This window comes from Cricetulus griseus, chromosome 2, assembly GCF_003668045.3.
Source record: "Cricetulus griseus strain 17A/GY chromosome 2, alternate assembly CriGri-PICRH-1.0, whole genome shotgun sequence".
Classification (NCBI taxonomy): domain Eukaryota; kingdom Metazoa; phylum Chordata; class Mammalia; order Rodentia; family Cricetidae; genus Cricetulus; species Cricetulus griseus.
Window position 1 is genome coordinate 245303394 of NC_048595.1, and position 17608 is coordinate 245321001.

The 17608-nt window shown below is 40.3% G+C and overlaps 2 protein-coding genes across 15 annotated transcripts in view; one reads left to right on the plus strand and one right to left on the minus strand.

Moving 5' to 3' along the window:
• The window catches only part of Samd3 (sterile alpha motif domain containing 3), a 35218-nt gene extending 31988 nt beyond the window's left edge, over positions 1-3230 (plus strand). For both annotated transcript variants that reach the window (XM_035439080.1, XM_027402886.2), the window contains exons 8-10: positions 1494-1665; positions 2660-2742; positions 2952-3230. In XM_035439080.1, coding sequence (XP_035294971.1) covers positions 1494-1665; positions 2660-2742; positions 2952-3230 — 534 coding nt within the window. The remainder of the gene's footprint in view (positions 1-1493; positions 1666-2659; positions 2743-2951) is intronic.
• A 1535-nt stretch (positions 3231-4765) lies between these two features.
• Positions 4766-17608, minus strand: part of L3mbtl3 (L3MBTL histone methyl-lysine binding protein 3) — a 117967-nt gene continuing 105124 nt past the window's right edge. For all 13 annotated transcript variants that reach the window (XM_027402880.2, XM_027402876.2, XM_035440325.1 and 10 more), the window contains 4 exons: positions 16863-16939; positions 10696-11132; positions 10391-10453; positions 4766-6566 (listed from right to left, as the gene is read on the minus strand). In XM_027402880.2, coding sequence (XP_027258681.1) covers positions 6423-6566; positions 10391-10453; positions 10696-11132; positions 16863-16939 — 721 coding nt within the window. In that variant the 3' untranslated portion in view covers positions 4766-6422. The remainder of the gene's footprint in view (positions 6567-10390; positions 10454-10695; positions 11133-16862; positions 16940-17608) is intronic.

Here is a 17608-nt window from a genome sequence, read left to right on the forward strand (position 1 = left end):
CTGGGAAAGGTAGGGAAAAGTAGTTTGGAGTCAAGAGGCTTCCATCAGTTTTTCCTTTGATTTGGGGCTTAACTCTTCCAGATGTTTATTGTTTAACTCATCTTACAGTCTCTAAAACACTCCCTTAGCGTCCTAAGATTGGCTACTTTCTTTTTTTAAAAGATTTATTTATCTATTATGTATAGTGTTCTGCCTGTATGTATACTTGCACACCAGAAGAAGGCACCAGATCTCATTATAGATGGTCGTGAGCCACCATGTGGTTGCTGGAAATTGAACTCAGGACCTCTGGAAGAGCAGTCAGTGCTCTTAGTCTCTGAGCCATCTCTCCAGCCTGATTGGCTACTTTTCAAGAGTAGTGTTCCTGTTTTTTTCTCTTTTGGGATGCTAATGAAACATAACTGTCCTAGCTTGGTTTCTGTTGCTGTGATAACACAGATCCAAAACAATTTGGCTAATAGGTTACACAGTCCATCATCAGGAAAAGGCGAGGCAGGGACTAAAGCAGAAACCATGGTGGAATACTGCTTACTAGCTTGCCTCCCAGATTTGCCTTTCTTACAGAGCCCTGGAAGGTGCCATCTAGGCCCTCTTACATTAATTAGCAATTAAGAAGACACCCACAGACATCCCCACTGTCCACTCTAATAGAGGCCATTTCTCAATTGAGAGTCTCTCTTCCCTGCTATGTCTAGATTTATGTCAAGTTAAGAAAACTGAACTGTAATGGTAACAATGTGGTTTATATAAAGAAATGTGTCTAGACTTCTAATCCTGTGACCCAAACAGCCAGTATACATGTGTATTTACTTTTTGTGATCCTCATTTAGTAGAATTTATATCTAAATTTTTAATTTGTAATTGGCCTTAATTTCCTTTTTTTTTTTCCCGAGACAGCAAGACAGGGTTTCTCTGTAGCTTTGGAGGCTGTCCTGGAACTCACTCTGTAGACCAGGCTGGTCTCAAACTCGCAGAGATCCACCTACCTCTGCCTCCTGAGTACTGGGATTAAAGGTGTGTGCCACCACTGCCGGGCTTGGCCTTAATTTCAATTCTAGTATTGGAAAACATCCAATTCCTTAAAATAGAACAAAAGGAAGAAAAGTTTCCTGAAGGTTTTTTGTTTTTTTTCAAAACAGGGTTTCTCTATATAGTCATGGCTGTCCTGGAGTCACTCTGTAGACCAGGTTGGCCTTGAACTCAGAGATCTACTTGCCTTGCCTCCCAAGCACTGGGATTAAGGTGTGTGCTACCATTCCAGGCTCCAAAGTTTTAATTCTGTATCCACTCTTTGTTTTACTATCCACTTCAGACTTTCATTCTTTTTCTCCTTGTCCTGCATCCAATACACTGAGCCACCAAAAACTCAGGTATATACTCCAAGTCATTTGTGAACACTTAATACAATGTTAATGAGAGATCCACTCCCTTATATTCTGAACACTAGTAACCTTCACATGTGGCCTGACATACGTATTTCTTTCTTCTATCAGATGTTCCGAGAAGTCCAGCTTCTTACGAAAACAGATATTTATAAGAAAACAAAGCATATTCTGGAATCCTACTCAGAAAATATACTGTCTGCCTTTTCAGTGGTGGACAATCCAATCAATACGGCACTGCAAGAGAAGATGAAACACTATACAGATGAAGGAGTGCGGAAGAGTCAGTAAAGCCCAGGGATGGGGCGGTCTCAGCCATTTCTGCAACTATAGACAGAAGTGTTTTGTTGCATTAAGTGAAATTTAGTGAGACGGAAAACAGCTTTTCAAACAGAGAGAGAAAAAAGCTTGGGTTAAAAAAGTACACTCAAGGGGCTGGAGAGATGGCTCAGAGGTTAAGAGCATTGACTGCTCTTCCAGAGGTCCTGAGTTCAATTCTCAGCAACCACATGGTGGCTTACAACCATCCATTAAGGGATCTGGTGCCCTCTTCTGGTGTGCAGATATACATGGAAGCAGGATGTTATACACATAATAAATAAAACCTTAAAAAAACTTCACTCAATATTATAAATTATATTATCGGCACCAGTACCCTGTAATCTTACAAGACACACTACAAGGCCAAACACATTAAATCATCCTGGCAAATGGGCACAGCCCAGAACTTTGGTCTCTGTTGGCCATGACCTAGAGGGTAAACCTGAAGTTTGGAAGTTTTCATTAGAAAAATCTTTGTTAAAAATGGTTGTGAGGCGTGGGGAGATGATCAGAGTAAAGTGTTTGCAGTGCAAGCATGAGGGCTGGAGTTCTGGACAGTTGTGCTGGCCATTTGCAATCCCAGTACTTGGGAGGCAAAGACAGGATTCTGAGGGAAGCTGGCTATTAGCGCAGGACTGACTGAATGTGCAGACTCTAGGTACAGCAGGAGACCCTGCTTCAGTAAATAAGTAGAGGAAGACACTGGGTGTCAACTCTGGGTATCCACACGCACTTGCACGCACACCCACACGTATGTAAAGATGCAAACACATATGGACACAGACCACACTTACACATGCAAAAAATGGTTGTGAAATACTCACTTGAGAAGATTTGCTTTTCACACTGGAAGGTAGCAATAATTTAATAAAAAGCAAATCCCACATTTTCATGTTAGTTTTTCTTACCATTTCCAAAAGCCCATTTCTTTTACTTGGACATGCTTACTCTGACAGATATGAAGATGACCGCCACATGTTTACTCCTCCCAGATGTTTTTGGGGATGATCCCAGCCTTTTTGTCGTTGTGAATGAGAAGGTATGTAGTATATTTATGGCCATTCATTTTATACCTTCGTATAACTTGAGTATAAGGTCAGTGGTCTACTCAAGTCATTTCATTGTATTACCATTAGGCTATATTGTAACTAGCTCATTTACTGCTAACATTGTGTGACGTGCAGGCATGCTTTATTATTTAGCTGTTTGACATATCAGTGGGTAGTGATGTCATTCCTCTTTTTTTAGGTACATGCATCCACCCCGGTGTTGGGAGTTAAAAACCCTTTCCACATCAATGGCTGTGAGTTTTCTCTGTATCTAGACAAAGAGAAGCTTGTCAAGGTGGATGACTGCATCACAGCCCTGGCTGCTTTGGTGGCTGCTTTCCATGTGTTTGGGATTGAGTGTCCGAGAAGACTGTCCCAAACCTTTAACTTCCTGGAGACATTGATCTTTGATGTGCAGAGTCCCTGTTTTCCATCTTTGAAAGAAAAGGAAATCAGATGTCAATCTCCTATCACTTAAGACTATCCAAATTGACCTCCCAGGGTGGCCGAAGCTTCATAAACAACTGCAAATTGATTTAGGGTTGCCTTAGAGGTAAGGATTGAAGAATCATGTTGTCTCAAATGTCAGTGAATTTTTGATGCTTCTGTCCTTAAGTTAGATACTTAAGCTCTCTGTTGTGTTTGGTAATAAAATACTACTAAAAAGCTTTGAATATGATCTGAGTTTGTAGGTATTCTATGGCCAAGGTTACTCATTCAGGAGTGTCAGTTTTTAAAGGACATTATGAGGTGAAATTCTCCCAGTTAGGGTCTGACCCTGAATTTAACTCAGCGCGTGATGGCTTGAAAACCCATGAGTTGGACAACCTCTTTGGTCTCTTTGGTTAGAACCCTGATTAGAAACATCTTGAACTTTAATGTTTTAGAAAGAAGTGCACCTAGTCCATATTGCAGTGATGAGACAGCAAAAAGATATCATGGTTGATCACAATGAATCCTATGCCACCCAAGAATGTTCAGTGTTTTGTTTTTCTCGGAAGACATACTGCTTCCGAGTGAAATCTTCTGTTGCCGTTTTGTTTTTCCAGATAGGGTTTCTCTGTGTAGCCTTGAGTAAAATCTTTAATAAGATTTAAAAATCTCTTTCATTATAGCATACACTTTAAATTTAAATTAGAAAGGAAAAAAATTCTCAGTGTGGATGAAAACTACTTGGGCTAAAAATGTGATTTTTAAAGGGTTTTTATTTGTTTTTTTAAGACTTATCCTACCATCGAAGTACACAAATACACAAAAATACTCAATATTACAGTCCTTAGATCGCTATGCTGTGCCCCTGCCACACTCACCTTTTCTTTGTGGTGTGTGGACTTGTTCGTGTGTGTCTGTGTGGGCCAGTGGGCCGTCTGCTATATTCCTGTGTCTTCTTGTATCACTACTCTCCCCACTTCCTCTTCTTTTTTTTATTAAAAAAAAACCAAAAACACAAAAAAGAAGTATGGGTGTTTGCCTGCAGTCTGTACACCGTGTATGTGCCTACTGCCTGTGGAGGCCAGAAGAAGGGGTTGGATCCCCTGGAACTGGAGTTAAAGGTGGCTGAGATCCAAGTACTCTGAACCATTGGCCTACTTCTCTAGCCTCACTACCTATGCTCTTTTGAGGCATGGTCTCTAACTAACTAAACTTGGGATTCATAAATTCACCTAGGCTTCCTAGCTTCAGGGATCCACTTGCCTTTGTTTCCACAGCACTGGGGTTACAGATATGCCTGATTTCTACACAGGTGCTGGGGATCCAAACTCAGGTCCTCATGTTTTGTAACAGGCACTTTAGCATCGAGGCAACTCCCAGACCTATGGTATCTCTAATGCTATTTATTCGTTATCGCTTTGTAGTGGAGCAGATCAAGCCCAGGGTCTTATAAATGCCAGGTAGGTGTTCAAATATATACCCAGGCCTTATATAGCTTTTCTTAGATATGATATTATTCCTGGTTTTCTCTATATCTCCTATTTAATAACCTCCTTAAAAATCATACATATATAAAAAGAATCTGTAATTAAGATTTTATTTCATTCATATCACATGTAACAAGTGCAAGTTAATGTACAAATACTGAACACAACGAAAAAGGGAAAAATAACAATAAAAAGCTTATTTAGCAGATTCATGCAAAGAAATGAATTGGACACTGCAGATGTCAGGGACCCTGTTTTACCTTGAATCATGACAAATGCAAAGGACTGATAATAAACTCCTACTATGGCACATCAAAGGAAGTCCTACATCAGAAAAACATTAAAGAGTTTATGGAAAGAGGTGGGACTCTCCCCAGAGTTCCGACAGCATGCTACTAAACTTCCTATTTTTAAAGCAGTCCTTGGACAAATGTCTAATCCTGGAATTAGAAAGTACATCAAAAGACTGACAAAATAATTTACCTTCCCCCTAGAAGTGCATGCTTACAAAAGAAACAGAGCCAGCTATGAATTTATAAATAACCCAGGGCTTTCATTTAAAGTGCATCCAGATGCTTAAAAATCAAGGCAAAATATTTCATAGGAAAAGGAATCTTTCCACATTGGAGGTTCCCAAATAATGGCTTTGGGAACCACTTCCTCGACTTGTGAGCATGGAGAATTTTGGGGTCTGCTGGTGTTAACAATGTCACACCAGGTCTGTGCAGTAACATCAATGCCCTGCTTCTCAGCTCACTCTGAGGAAATCCCCTGGGTCTGGAGGACCTATGACTGATGGGATCTCTTGAACGATTAGTGTTTCCATCAACAGAAAGAGTCCTTTTCTATAAAGCACCAGTTACTTCCATGTCATTTACAGAGATGCACACAATAATCTCCTAAATCAAGCTCCTGATGAACATCCCCTGGAATGTAACCGAATAATCCTCAGATACCCACTGGTGTAAACACATGGGCACCATGTTGTGCACAACTGATTCCGCCCAGATACACTACTTCATTCAAACCTAAGTAGGTTTATATATTTTATTTCTCAATTCTGTTCTTTTATATACATTTTTTTTGGTAATAACAGTAAAGATGCTGGTGAAAAGTAATTTGTTTAACAACTCATAATGCGTGCAAAAGTAAAAACATGGATTCAAAGAAAGATAGTATTTACAGTTCTTCAGTCCCAACAAATGATGACACACAGTTAGGCAATATCGTGACTCGCAAAGTTACACTTGGCTAATGCTGCAATTCCAAATATGGCACAGGGCGAACACGACTGACACTAGTCCCAGGCTCAACTCAGCCAGGTTTCAACGGATTTGGTTTAGGTTGAAATTCAGTTATATAAAAAGGTTTCTGAAAGTATTGAAAAAAAGAAAGTGTACATGAAAGAGAATCCAACAATGTTTACAAAATGCCGAAGTTCTTATTTTGCCCCCCATCCATAAATAATGAAGCCCCCATTTCCCCACCCTCCTCCCACCTCCAAAAGATTTACAAAGGTAAGTTTAGCTCAGTGAGCAGAACTGAAAGATGACCGTTGCTGGACAGCAGCTGGTGAGAAGCCCAGGCGTTTCCTAAGAATGTATATGCAGTCCGGAGGGACGGATGGAATCCCATAGCGCTGCTCTTGGGATCCTGGAGACTTCTCAGTCAGGAGCTAGAACCGTCCTTGTGCTTTGAATAAACATGATGAGCATTAAAGCGGAAGCTGATGGTACCCAAATTCACTGTCATCACAGTTCATTGTGGGAATTCTTCTCCGCCGCTTTAAACATCAGGATAGAATTGAAAATTTTGAGAGCTGGGCCCAGCTTAATGCTCATAATTTTCACAATGTCTGTCTGGGTCATAAGTAAAAACGCTTCTCCATCAATTTGCTGAAATAAAGGAAGGAAAAAACCAGACACAAAAGAATATGGATTAACCAGATGCATTGTTGTGGGGCTATCCAAAGCTTTATGCTGTACTATTACCTGACTTCACAACTATGCTAAGAAGACATACACCAGAGATCATGAACACAACATTCCCAATCTATGGGTCTCCACATACCCAACAAAGTAAAAGTCAATCGTCTGAAACACCTAACAGATTTAGCCTTCTACCGTGCAGGAAAATAGAGAGAGAACTTTTGTCAGCCATGGCCATAGTTAGCCTCCATAAGCAGAAGAGAAACACAAACAGTATGTGTGGAAGGACGTAAGGCCAGTGTTAAACATCATGGACTACAGGCTGTGTCTTCTGCTATTGGTGTAATTGTGTACATTCTCCTCTTCCTTGGCTCATTTTAAGATGAAAAGCTGAATTACAGAATAGGACACTTAGAAACTCACAGCCACAACATGACGAAAATGATTATTTGGGTTTAGTGCGGTGACAAATACACATACACACACACACACACACACACACACACACACACACACACACTTCAGCATTTAAGGAATTGGACGGTCTTAAGATAGATTAATTTCTTCTTCAAGTTCCCCATTTTGAACAACAACAACAACAACAAAAAGAAAGACACTGTGTTTTAAGTCTCAGAATAATTAGAAGCTTTGACCACAGTGAATGGCTTGATGGGGTTTAAACTGTATCTTCTGAAAATTCTTTTTTGTTTGTTCTGTTTTGAGATAAGGTTTCTCTTCATAGCCCTGGTTGTCTTGGAACTCATTATGTATCTAGGCTGGCCTTGAACTCACAGAGATCCACCTGCCTCTGCCTCTGGAATGCTGTGGTTAAACGTGTACACCACAACGCCCAGCTTCAAATTATTTAAAAAATTTTTTCTCCATTTTTATTTTATGTGTATTGGTGTTTTGCCTGCATGTATGACTGTGCACCACATGTGTGCACTACCTGTGAAGGACTGGAGATGGTATCTGATTCCCCTGGCACTGGAGTTATAGACAGTTGTGAGCCTCCATGTGCGTGCTGGAAATCAAGCCTGTGTACTCTGGAAGAGCAGTGCTGCTAACCACTGAGCCATCTTTGCAGCCCCTCCTTTAATTCTGTTGAATTCCTAAACCCTAGTTGTTCAGATGTGAACTTATTTGGTAATAGTGTCATTGCAACTAAGTAGCAACTGATCACATGGGTCAGGTGGGCTGCTGGTCCAGGAGGATTAGTGTCCACAAAGTAAAAGTTTTTTGGTCCTTAAAAAAGGTAAATTTGGACACAGAGACAGTCACATAGGAAAACAGAAAGAGAATTATCTATAAGCTGCAGAAGGGGCTGGAATAGATATTAGAAGGCTGCTTTCTAGTCTTGCCTCCACAATTGTCAAACAATGCATTTCTACTGTTTAAGTGACTGAGCTATGCTTTGTCATGGTAGCCCCCTACAATCCCGAATTCCTTGGAATTAACTAATTGCAGGATTATGTAAGTATGTAGCTTTTTTTTTTCTCTCTCTTTTTCATTATATTAAACATTGACAAGGGGTAATTGAAATGGCTCACGGGATAAACCCTGACAACATGGATCTCACGGGATAAACCCTGACAACATGGATCTCATTCCTGGGACCCACATGAAAAAGAATTGACTGCCTTAATCTGTTCATTGACTTCTGCATCCATTCTATCATCAAGAAAACAAATATCGAAGGAGGACCCTAAGAGAGACATACATGGTCCCCTGGAGAAGGGGAAAGGGTCAAGATCCCCTGAGCAAATTGGGAGCATGGGAAGAGGGGGGAGGGAGCTAGGAGAATGAGAAGGGGAGAAGAGGAGGGATGCATGAGGGAGCAGAAAGGTTGAGTCGGGGGAAGAATAGAAGATAACAAGAATGGAGATACCATAATAGAGGAAGACATATTTTAGGTTTACAGAGAAATCAGGCACTAGGGAAATGTCTGGAGATCTACAAAGATGACACCAGCTAACAATTTAAGCAACAGAGGAAAGGCTACCTTAAATGCCCTCCCCTGATAATGAGATTGATGACTGACTTATATGCCACCTGATAGCCCTCATCCAGCAGCTGGTGGAAGTAGAAGCAGACACCCACAACTAAACACTGAACTGAACTGGAATCCAGATGCCGAGAAGGATAAGTGAAGAGCAAAGGGGTCCAGACCAGGCTGGTGAAACCCACAGAAACAGCTGACCTGAACATCGGGGAGCTCTTGCTCCCCAGACTGATAGCTGAGATACCAGCATGGGATTGATCCAGACTCCAGGAACGTGGGTTTCAGTGAGGAAACCTCAGAAATCAACGGAACCTCCTGTAGTAGATCAGTACTTATCCCTAACATAGGTGTGGACTTTGGGAGCCCATTCCACATAGAGGAATACTCCCTGAGCCAAGACACACGGGGGTGGGCCTAGGCCCTATCCCAAAGGATATGGTAGACTCTGATGACACCCTATGGAAGGCCTCACCATCCAGGGGGAGCAGAAAGGATATGTGATAGGTAGGGTTTTAGTTGGGGGGGGGAGTGGTAGGGGAAGGTGGGAGGGAGAAGGGAACTGGGATTTTCATGTAAAACAATCTTGTTTCTAATTCAAATAAAAAAATCTGAAAAAAAAGAAAACAAAAACAAATATTGGAGATGATGTAGGGAAAGAGGAACCTGTATTCACTGCTAGCAGGAGTGAAAACTGGTGCAGCCATACTGGAAATCAGTGCAGAAGTTTCTCACAGAACAAAATATAATCACTATAAGACCTAGATATGAGACTCCTTGGTAGATGAAAGGACTCCACATACTCACAAATCCATGTTTATTGTTGCTCTATTCATAATAGCAAGGAAATGCAATCCGTCTATATGTCCATCAATAGTTTAAAGGGAAATAAAAAGGCTGGACATATGCACAATGGATTATTATTCAGCCAACAGAGAAAAATAAAATTATGAAATTTGTAGGAAAAATTGTTGAGACTGGAAATTACTATATTAAATGAAGTAACCAGACTCCAAGCTGAATACTGTATTCTTTCTCATATAGAGGCCCTAGCTTCTAATTTGAAGAAGTATTAAGGAAGCCGATGGGAAGAGTGATGGACTATATGTGACACGAGAGCTGCTTGAGGAATACTGGGGGGGCTGATGGGACCAGGTCAGGGTGAATAGGGAGATGGGGGAACACCCTGTATGGGAAGGCATTAGCCAAAAAAAAGTGTATGTGAAAATGTCATAAGGAAACCTGCTAGTTTCGATACTAATTTGAAATAAATAAATACGTTTAAAAAAATAATCATAAGGTAGACGATAATAAATTCATCTTCTTACACATATTACTGAGACATAGGTAAGACTGCTCCTGGCTATAACAGTAGTCTTTATTCTGAGTATCAAATGGAGTCAGTATTGATACTGTTAGGATGATGTATGAAATTAATGAGAAAGAAACCTCTACGGATTAAAGCACTGCTGATTTCTTGATTTGATTTATTTCTGTGCTATAAACTATTTAAGAACATGCTATTCAGTATTGTGGGGAGTTTTATAACGAACCCAGTGCTACTGTGCCTGATTGTGAAATGCTTTGTACAGCTTTCCTTTGGACCTCATCTTCTGCAACACTTTCATTCAAACGGTCAATGCTGCTTGTAAGGCAACTACACATCAGTCAGTTGTCTACCTTGGTAGCACTCATCTCTTCAGGACTGATAATTTAACACATATCTCTACTGATGCATCACCGGGATTTGATACCATTAAGAAACGTTATTGCAATATGGTGGAACACTTACTTCATCCTTAAACACCTTTCCGTGTTCTTCACACCCAGGCAAGCTCTGAATGAATTCTGACACCTGTCAAAAATAATATCAAGATTCCAAGTTTTTAATAAAAACAAAAAGAAGTTGAGATCCAAATGCTGCAGGTTCAGAAATATTTGAAACATAGCTTAGGTAGTTCCCTCAAAACAAATTTTCTCTTATTTCTCTGAAAGACTAGACATTACCCAGTCAATACATTTATCACTCGTGATGCCAATATCCTTGCACTGTAGGCAAAATATGATAACAAAATAAAGTAACAAGAGCAAACATACCTCATCTGTGCTCCATTTGGAAACTCTACTGGCTGGGATTCCAGCAACAGTCGGAAGAAGCTTGCTTTGCTGCTCCCAGCGCAAGGGCAGGCATGGAATTGGGGGCTTAAAGGACAGAAAGACAGCTGACCGTCTCTGAGCCTGCTGAGCCTGCTGGGCCTGCTGGGCCTGAGAAGTCTGCTGAGGCTGCTGTGCCTGCTGCCCCTGCTGTGCCTGCTGAGCTTGCGGAGTCTGCTGGGCCTGCTGGGCCTGTTGAAGCTGTTGAGGAGGCTGGGCCTGCTGAGGTTGCTGGGCCTGCTGAGCCTTCGGAGTCTGCTGAGGTGGCTGTACCTGTGGAGGCTGCTGGGCAGGCTGAGCCTGCTGTACTTGCTGTACGTGTTGAGCCTGTTGTACCTGCTGCGCCTGATGTATAGTAGGGGTAGGCTCTTCCCGAACAACTGGTCAATGGAAAAAAAGAAAAAAAGAAAAAAGATCTATATCTGAAAGGAAGTAGGACAGCACCATGTGCCAGGCATCCCGCTAGATAACGATGCCAGGGAGGTGGACATAGATAAAGGTTTTGTACTTTCAATATCACACTCATTGAGTAAGTATAGTTTACTGATGTTTGCCCGGGTAAATAAAGTTCCGTTTACACACACTATTGACAACTATCACATGTTTCTCAATGGCACTTTTTGAGTGCTCTAGATTGTGCCTCAGAACAGAAGTCCGTCCTTCAGAAAGTCTGTCTCTTCTCCTCTGCTTTAGATGACATAATGGCAGCAGTTGCCAATCTGCAGCTGTTGCAACTTGTTCACAGAAGGTTCCTTCTCCTGACTTGTTCCAGCCTTGGTTTAATCCAAGTTACTTATCACAGTGATGTTACATAGCCATCAACTTTCTTAAAGGAGATAAGAAACTATTGCAGTTCAAGGCCAGCCTGGTTTACAGAGCTAGTTCCAGGACAGCCCGTCTCAAAAAAAAAAAAAAAAACAAACAAACAAACGAATAAACAGACAACAAAACTATTGCAATAAAAGGAAACAGTTAACCAAGTGGAGAGGAAACCCACTGGATGATAGAAAATTCTAGACTATACAAAGAACTAAAACCAAAAGTCCAACTAATAAATGTGAAGATGAAATGAACAGACAACTCACAAAGGAAAAAATATGCCAATGAACATATGGAAAAAATGCTCAACCTAACCTCACTAGCCATCAGGAAAATACAAATCAAAAAATACATTGAGATTTCATCTGATCTACTCAGTCACTAAGGAAAAAAAATGCAGGCATAAAGCGAACAAAAGGAAACCCTTAGACCCCGTTGGTGGGAATCAGTCCAACCCCTACTGACCTAGTATGGAGGTTTCCTAAAAACTATGACCAGATCTCCCACCGCTGGCTGTTACTGAAGGACATCAAGTGGATGTGTTAGAGACCCTTGCACATGCATGTTCACGGCAGAACTATTGATAATCACTAACTTATGGAACCAGCCTAGGTGTCCAACAACAGAGGAGGGGCTAAGGAAAATGTGGTGTGTATGCCTGCTGGACATTATCTCAGCCCTCAAGAAGAATAATGCTTTGTCATTAATTGGAAAACAGATGCAATAGGGCAGAATCACAGACACTATGCTACCTCTTCCCATGCTTTACTGAATCAAGGTCTGGGGTCCTTATCCTATTTTTACTGGATATTTATTGTAAACCAAACATAAACCACCACATTTGTTTTTATTCTTTTTAAATCATTTAAACCACATTTGTTTTTATTCTTTTAACTTCAATTATTTAAGTTAAAATATTTTGCTTAGCAAAATAGGGGGTGAGGCTGGATGCAACTCTGTGGCAGTGTTTGCTTAGAATGCTCAAGAACCCGGGTTTGACCCTCAATACTTAAGAACAATATGGGACTTGAAGATGGGTAAGCTAAAAACTTCATCTCAGATATTCCTAAGAGTTTATTTAGCAAGTCCTCTAATATACACTAAGGCTGGCTTACATGAACCATAAGGTTTTGTATGCACACTAGAGCAACAGGATAGAGGTTGCTTATAGTTTGTCTTCTGATTGCTTGCCAGATGTAAGTCTTCTACAAATGCATGTTCCATTCTGTCGTATGATTGTTTGTGTTCTAGTAACACTGGCATTTCACTCTATCACTACTGTTTTATCCACTACTGCTGGAAGCTATATTCCTCACAGTTTGTTTCTAGTGCTTTTCATTATCCAGCGGAAAACCAACAACCACTCTAACTAAACAAGTGAGGTTTCAATGCTTGTGGTAGCTTCTGAAGTCCTTGAAGATGGTACTATAAATGTATACCACTGATTCTACTAGCACAGTGGTTCTCAACCTTCCTAACACTGGGACCCTTTAATATATTCCTCATCTTGTGGTGACCCCCAACCATAAAATTACTTTCATTGCTACTTCACAACTGTGATTTTGCTACTGTTATGAATTTTTTATGAAAATATCTGTGTTTTTCCATGGTCTTAGGTGACCCCTGTAAAAGGGACCGCAACCCACAGGTTGAGAAACGCTGTCCTAGTGACTTTGTGTCTCTCCCTTCCAGACACTGCTTCCTTTAGCAGTTTCTTCAGTATAACTGAGGCTGGACACCAGTTTTATTTCTAAACAATGAGGGAACGGTGGTATTCATCAACCATAAAATACACAACCATAAAACTCTCTCCTACGACTCTCATCCAAATGAGATAGAGAAAGCATCTTCACATGAGTGAATATTTGATTCCTTAAAGTTCACAGGAAGTGGCTCCAAGATTTTATCCAACATGTATTACAGACTGGAATAAATGCGAGTAGACTTTGGTGGCAATGGCTGGCACAAAGGTGAGAGTGAGGAATTGTGCTTCAGAAAGCACAGGCATTCAATTCGGAAGGCACTTCTGTCACTTGTATCTCACCAAGGCTCTATTTCTTACTGCCCCCCTGTTATTCCTTCTACCTGAATGAAAAACAACACTTTCAAGGAGTTTTCCATAGTTCTGAAATTTCCTAAAGTGAAATTGATCAAAACAATATAGCCAAAGGCTTCACTAACACACTTTACTTGGTTTGCAAAAAAAAAAAAAAAAAAAAAAAAATCTGTTTCTGCTAAGCCAGTGACAAAAGTGAAGCAAGTATCTCCAAGTGTCTCTTGCCACTACAGTGTCAAAAAATGCTATGGTGATGCTATCTGCAACAAGGGAAAGAGGTGCAGCCACATCACACCAAAACCACACAGAGATAAGAAAAGCAGAAGGCTGTCATCCCAGACTCTTCAACAACAGAGTCCTGACCGAGATGCTGTGTGCTGAAGTCTGGTAAACAGGATCTAGACCTCTGCTCTATCATCCTAGTGGAGTCAATTTAGCAACTGGAAGAACTATATGAGGTTTTCTTTTCTCAATGCTTACCCTAAGATACAGTGCTTGACAGGTGGTAGAAATTACTTTAACCTTGAAAGGAATAAAAATAATCCACAGTCTTTTAGATTCAAAGTGGTAAAAGTGAAAATGAGTCAATAATCCATCTAGGTTTGTAATGAGAAAGGAAGAAAGGCAGAAAAGTAGGATACATCTGTTAAAAACTGATGAATAAATGGAAAAAGGGTGAACAAAGAATGTTTCATAAAACAAATAGATTTAAATCACCAAGAACAGAGATACAACTGACTTCCAGATTACTAAAATTCAAGCATTGAAAAATATCTGAAGGTAATTCCAATGTTAAAAATCCAAATAATCAGTTCAACTGTTGCAGAGGCAAAAATGATGCTCGATTTCCCCAGGAAAATCTCACATGTTACTAAACAGCATTCCAATTTTGCACAGGAGTATCCTACCAGAGAGAATGCTTGCAGAGAGAACAAAGAACTGTACCATCCCCAGGACATAAGGATGCAAGGGAAAGGCCAGTTTACAGAATCTCCACTGTGTAGGCTTTCCCGAGATGGTGAAAATGAGTATTTATCTTTTCAGGTAAAGGAGATAGGAAAAAAGGAACAAATTATAGTCAGTTTTCCAAGGTCAGGTTCAGAAACAGTACAGAAAAAGAGGTCATGATTAAACAGACTGTTCTGGATTGACTGGAAAGGCTGGGTCTTTTTTGATTTTTTAGGAAGAAATTCTTTCTTTTTGTTTTTTATTTTATATTTTATTTTATATGTGGTTTCTTGAGACAGGGCTTCTCTGTGTAGCTTTGGAGCCTATCCTGGCACTCACTCTGAAGACCAGGCTGGCCTCGAACTCACAGAGATCCACCTGCCTCTGCCTCCCGAGTGCTGGGATTAAAGGTGTGCGCCACCGATGCCCGGCCTTTTTTTGTTTTTTGTTTTTTAAATAAGTTTGTCCCAAGACTCTAAATAAAATAGTCCTTGTGGGCCCTGAAAGCCTAAATCCTACTAATACTAGAAGGAAGTCCTGTGTAATTGTTTCTCAGGCTCCTTCAGTGAATGTTGCCCTTGCACACTTTCTCTCAGCCCCAGAGGCAGAAGGCTAGGCTAGGCTGGGTAGGGTTGCTCCATCACCAAGGAACAGACTGGGAATGAACACTGTAGAACAGACAGTGGACCCAGCAAGGATTGTGCCATACCAGACCTGCAGGCTTCACCCTTAAGGGATTCTGCTGAGGCCCAAATGGAAGAAGCATGGGTTCTTCACAAAATACACATGGACTTTCTCTGGAGTAAAAACCAATTCAAAAAGGAAACAACCACCATCAAACTGCTGATTAAAAAAAAAAAAATCTTTCAAAATATTCTGAAGAGCATAGACTCATGGACAGTAGAGTCCAAGGATCTTTATACGCCCCAGGGAAGCTACTAACATATTGCCAATGAGGTATACTAGGACTACGTCAGGGTTACACAAGAGGAAAATGAGGCACTGACACACAGAGAATACATGTAAACTGAGGCCTGAATGGAAACCCTGCTCTTGACTTTTGATGAACTAATGGTTTACCAAGAAAAGCTGAATTCTTTATATAAGAAGTCCAAATGGCAATGATACTAAAACCATCTCTTCAAAAATTAATAAAATACCTTTATAAATTATAAGTAACATTGTAAATAATCAAACACTCATGTGGGGTTTATTATGGATAGATACATGCTACACAAGGAACACTGTTATTATTCTCTTAATCTTTCTTGCAAGCTTATGGGCATATACCATACCATTCTTCTGGACAGACAAGGAACAGAAACACCCAGAGGCCTCAATGCCATGGCCAAATCCATGCAGGGGTACATAGGAAAGTAGAGACTATTCCCTGTCAGCTGTAAGATCTGTACCTAGTGCTACAGCAAACACCATGCTGAATACCACCCTGTAAACATATTACAATGTAATCATTAATTACTATTCTACATAAACCATGCTGAACATCACCTTGTACACAGTTTTCAATGTAATCATTAATTACTGTTCTATAATAATCAGGCTCTCATTACAGGCAGTCATTAGTTTCCATTCCTCAACCCTAAAATTATCTAAACCAGAACACACATATGAGAAGGAAAGTCTACAGGAACAAGCAACACAGTGATAGCCAGACTAGCATTTTCTTATAAGAAAAATAAACAATAATTAACCAGTTGTAAGCAAATTATAATTTCAATCTATATGATGACTAAGAGTCATTATGCCCTCTCTATCATCTTTGAAACAAAGATGGAAGAAGAATGACTTACTCTAGCAAACACTTGTTCAAGTGATTTTCTTTTCATTTATGTACTTTTACATCAGGACAACATTCTGTTTAGATTTCAAAACACACTTGAAGCGAGTGAAGGCATCAATACTAAAGAAAATGTGTGGCAAGAACCAATGAGAATGTCTTCCAAACCTTACATCTGATGCTGTACCAATGCATGAAAGAAAACTTTGAACACAAGCTACAGATGAGTCTGTGTCCCAAGCAACAGACTTCTCTTGTTTTCCGTGAGGGAAACAACAAACCAAGTTTATCTTCAGTACATTGGCTTTTTCCAGTTGTTTCTATTTACTTTTACTCATTTTGTAGTGCTGAGAATCAAACCCATTGTCTGACGCATTCTAGGCACTGCTATGCCATGGGAATGCATCCCTGTGCTACCAGAGTTGTGGGTTCCTGAATGTTTATGGTAATAACCTGTGATGACGTGACAAACACTATGGCTATGACTACCTTTGGCTTCAGATGTCCTCACTTCATTTTCTCTTTTCTCTGCAGAATCTTCTTTGAGGTCACCAGCACGATGTTCCCTGAGAAAAAAATAGCTGTTTCAGTATTGTATAACAGAAGAATTTTAAAGCATTTCAGAACTGCATCTTAGCAACTATGTTTTCTTATTGACGGATGAGTGGTACCACTACATGTTAAAGGGTGAAATTCCACCACGAAGCAGCTAACACCAATGACGTCCATAGGTGCTCACTTTCTTCCTGATCACTTGGTGGCTGCTAGTCAGAAAAGATATTTAATGGTAAGAATGCTATGAAGATGAACTACTCTGGAAGATATAGTTCCTGGAAATTCCAACTACCGCTTGGAATATTCCTTCAGGAGTAATAACACTTGAACTGTTTGGTAAGACTCAAAGAACAAGAATTTTTCTAAAGTTTGCACCATGCTATCAAATCTCTCACTAGTCCTCAGCCTGGAGACTGAGGCTGAAGCTGAGATTGGCCCACTGGCATACATTCCTATTTCTGGGAAGGTTTTCCTGCCTTGACCAAGTCAATTCCACTGAAGCGAATTCACCTCTTTTTGAGCAGGAGTGGATTAATTCTAAAATAAACAGGCCTTGAATAGTCTAAAATGGAAACAATTTATTAAAACTTGCATTTAGAACTCTGACCCTGAGGTTAAGGACAAATACTGGTTCTTTTAAAATAAAGTGGTACACCTTTAAAAGTAGAAATGTATGGGAC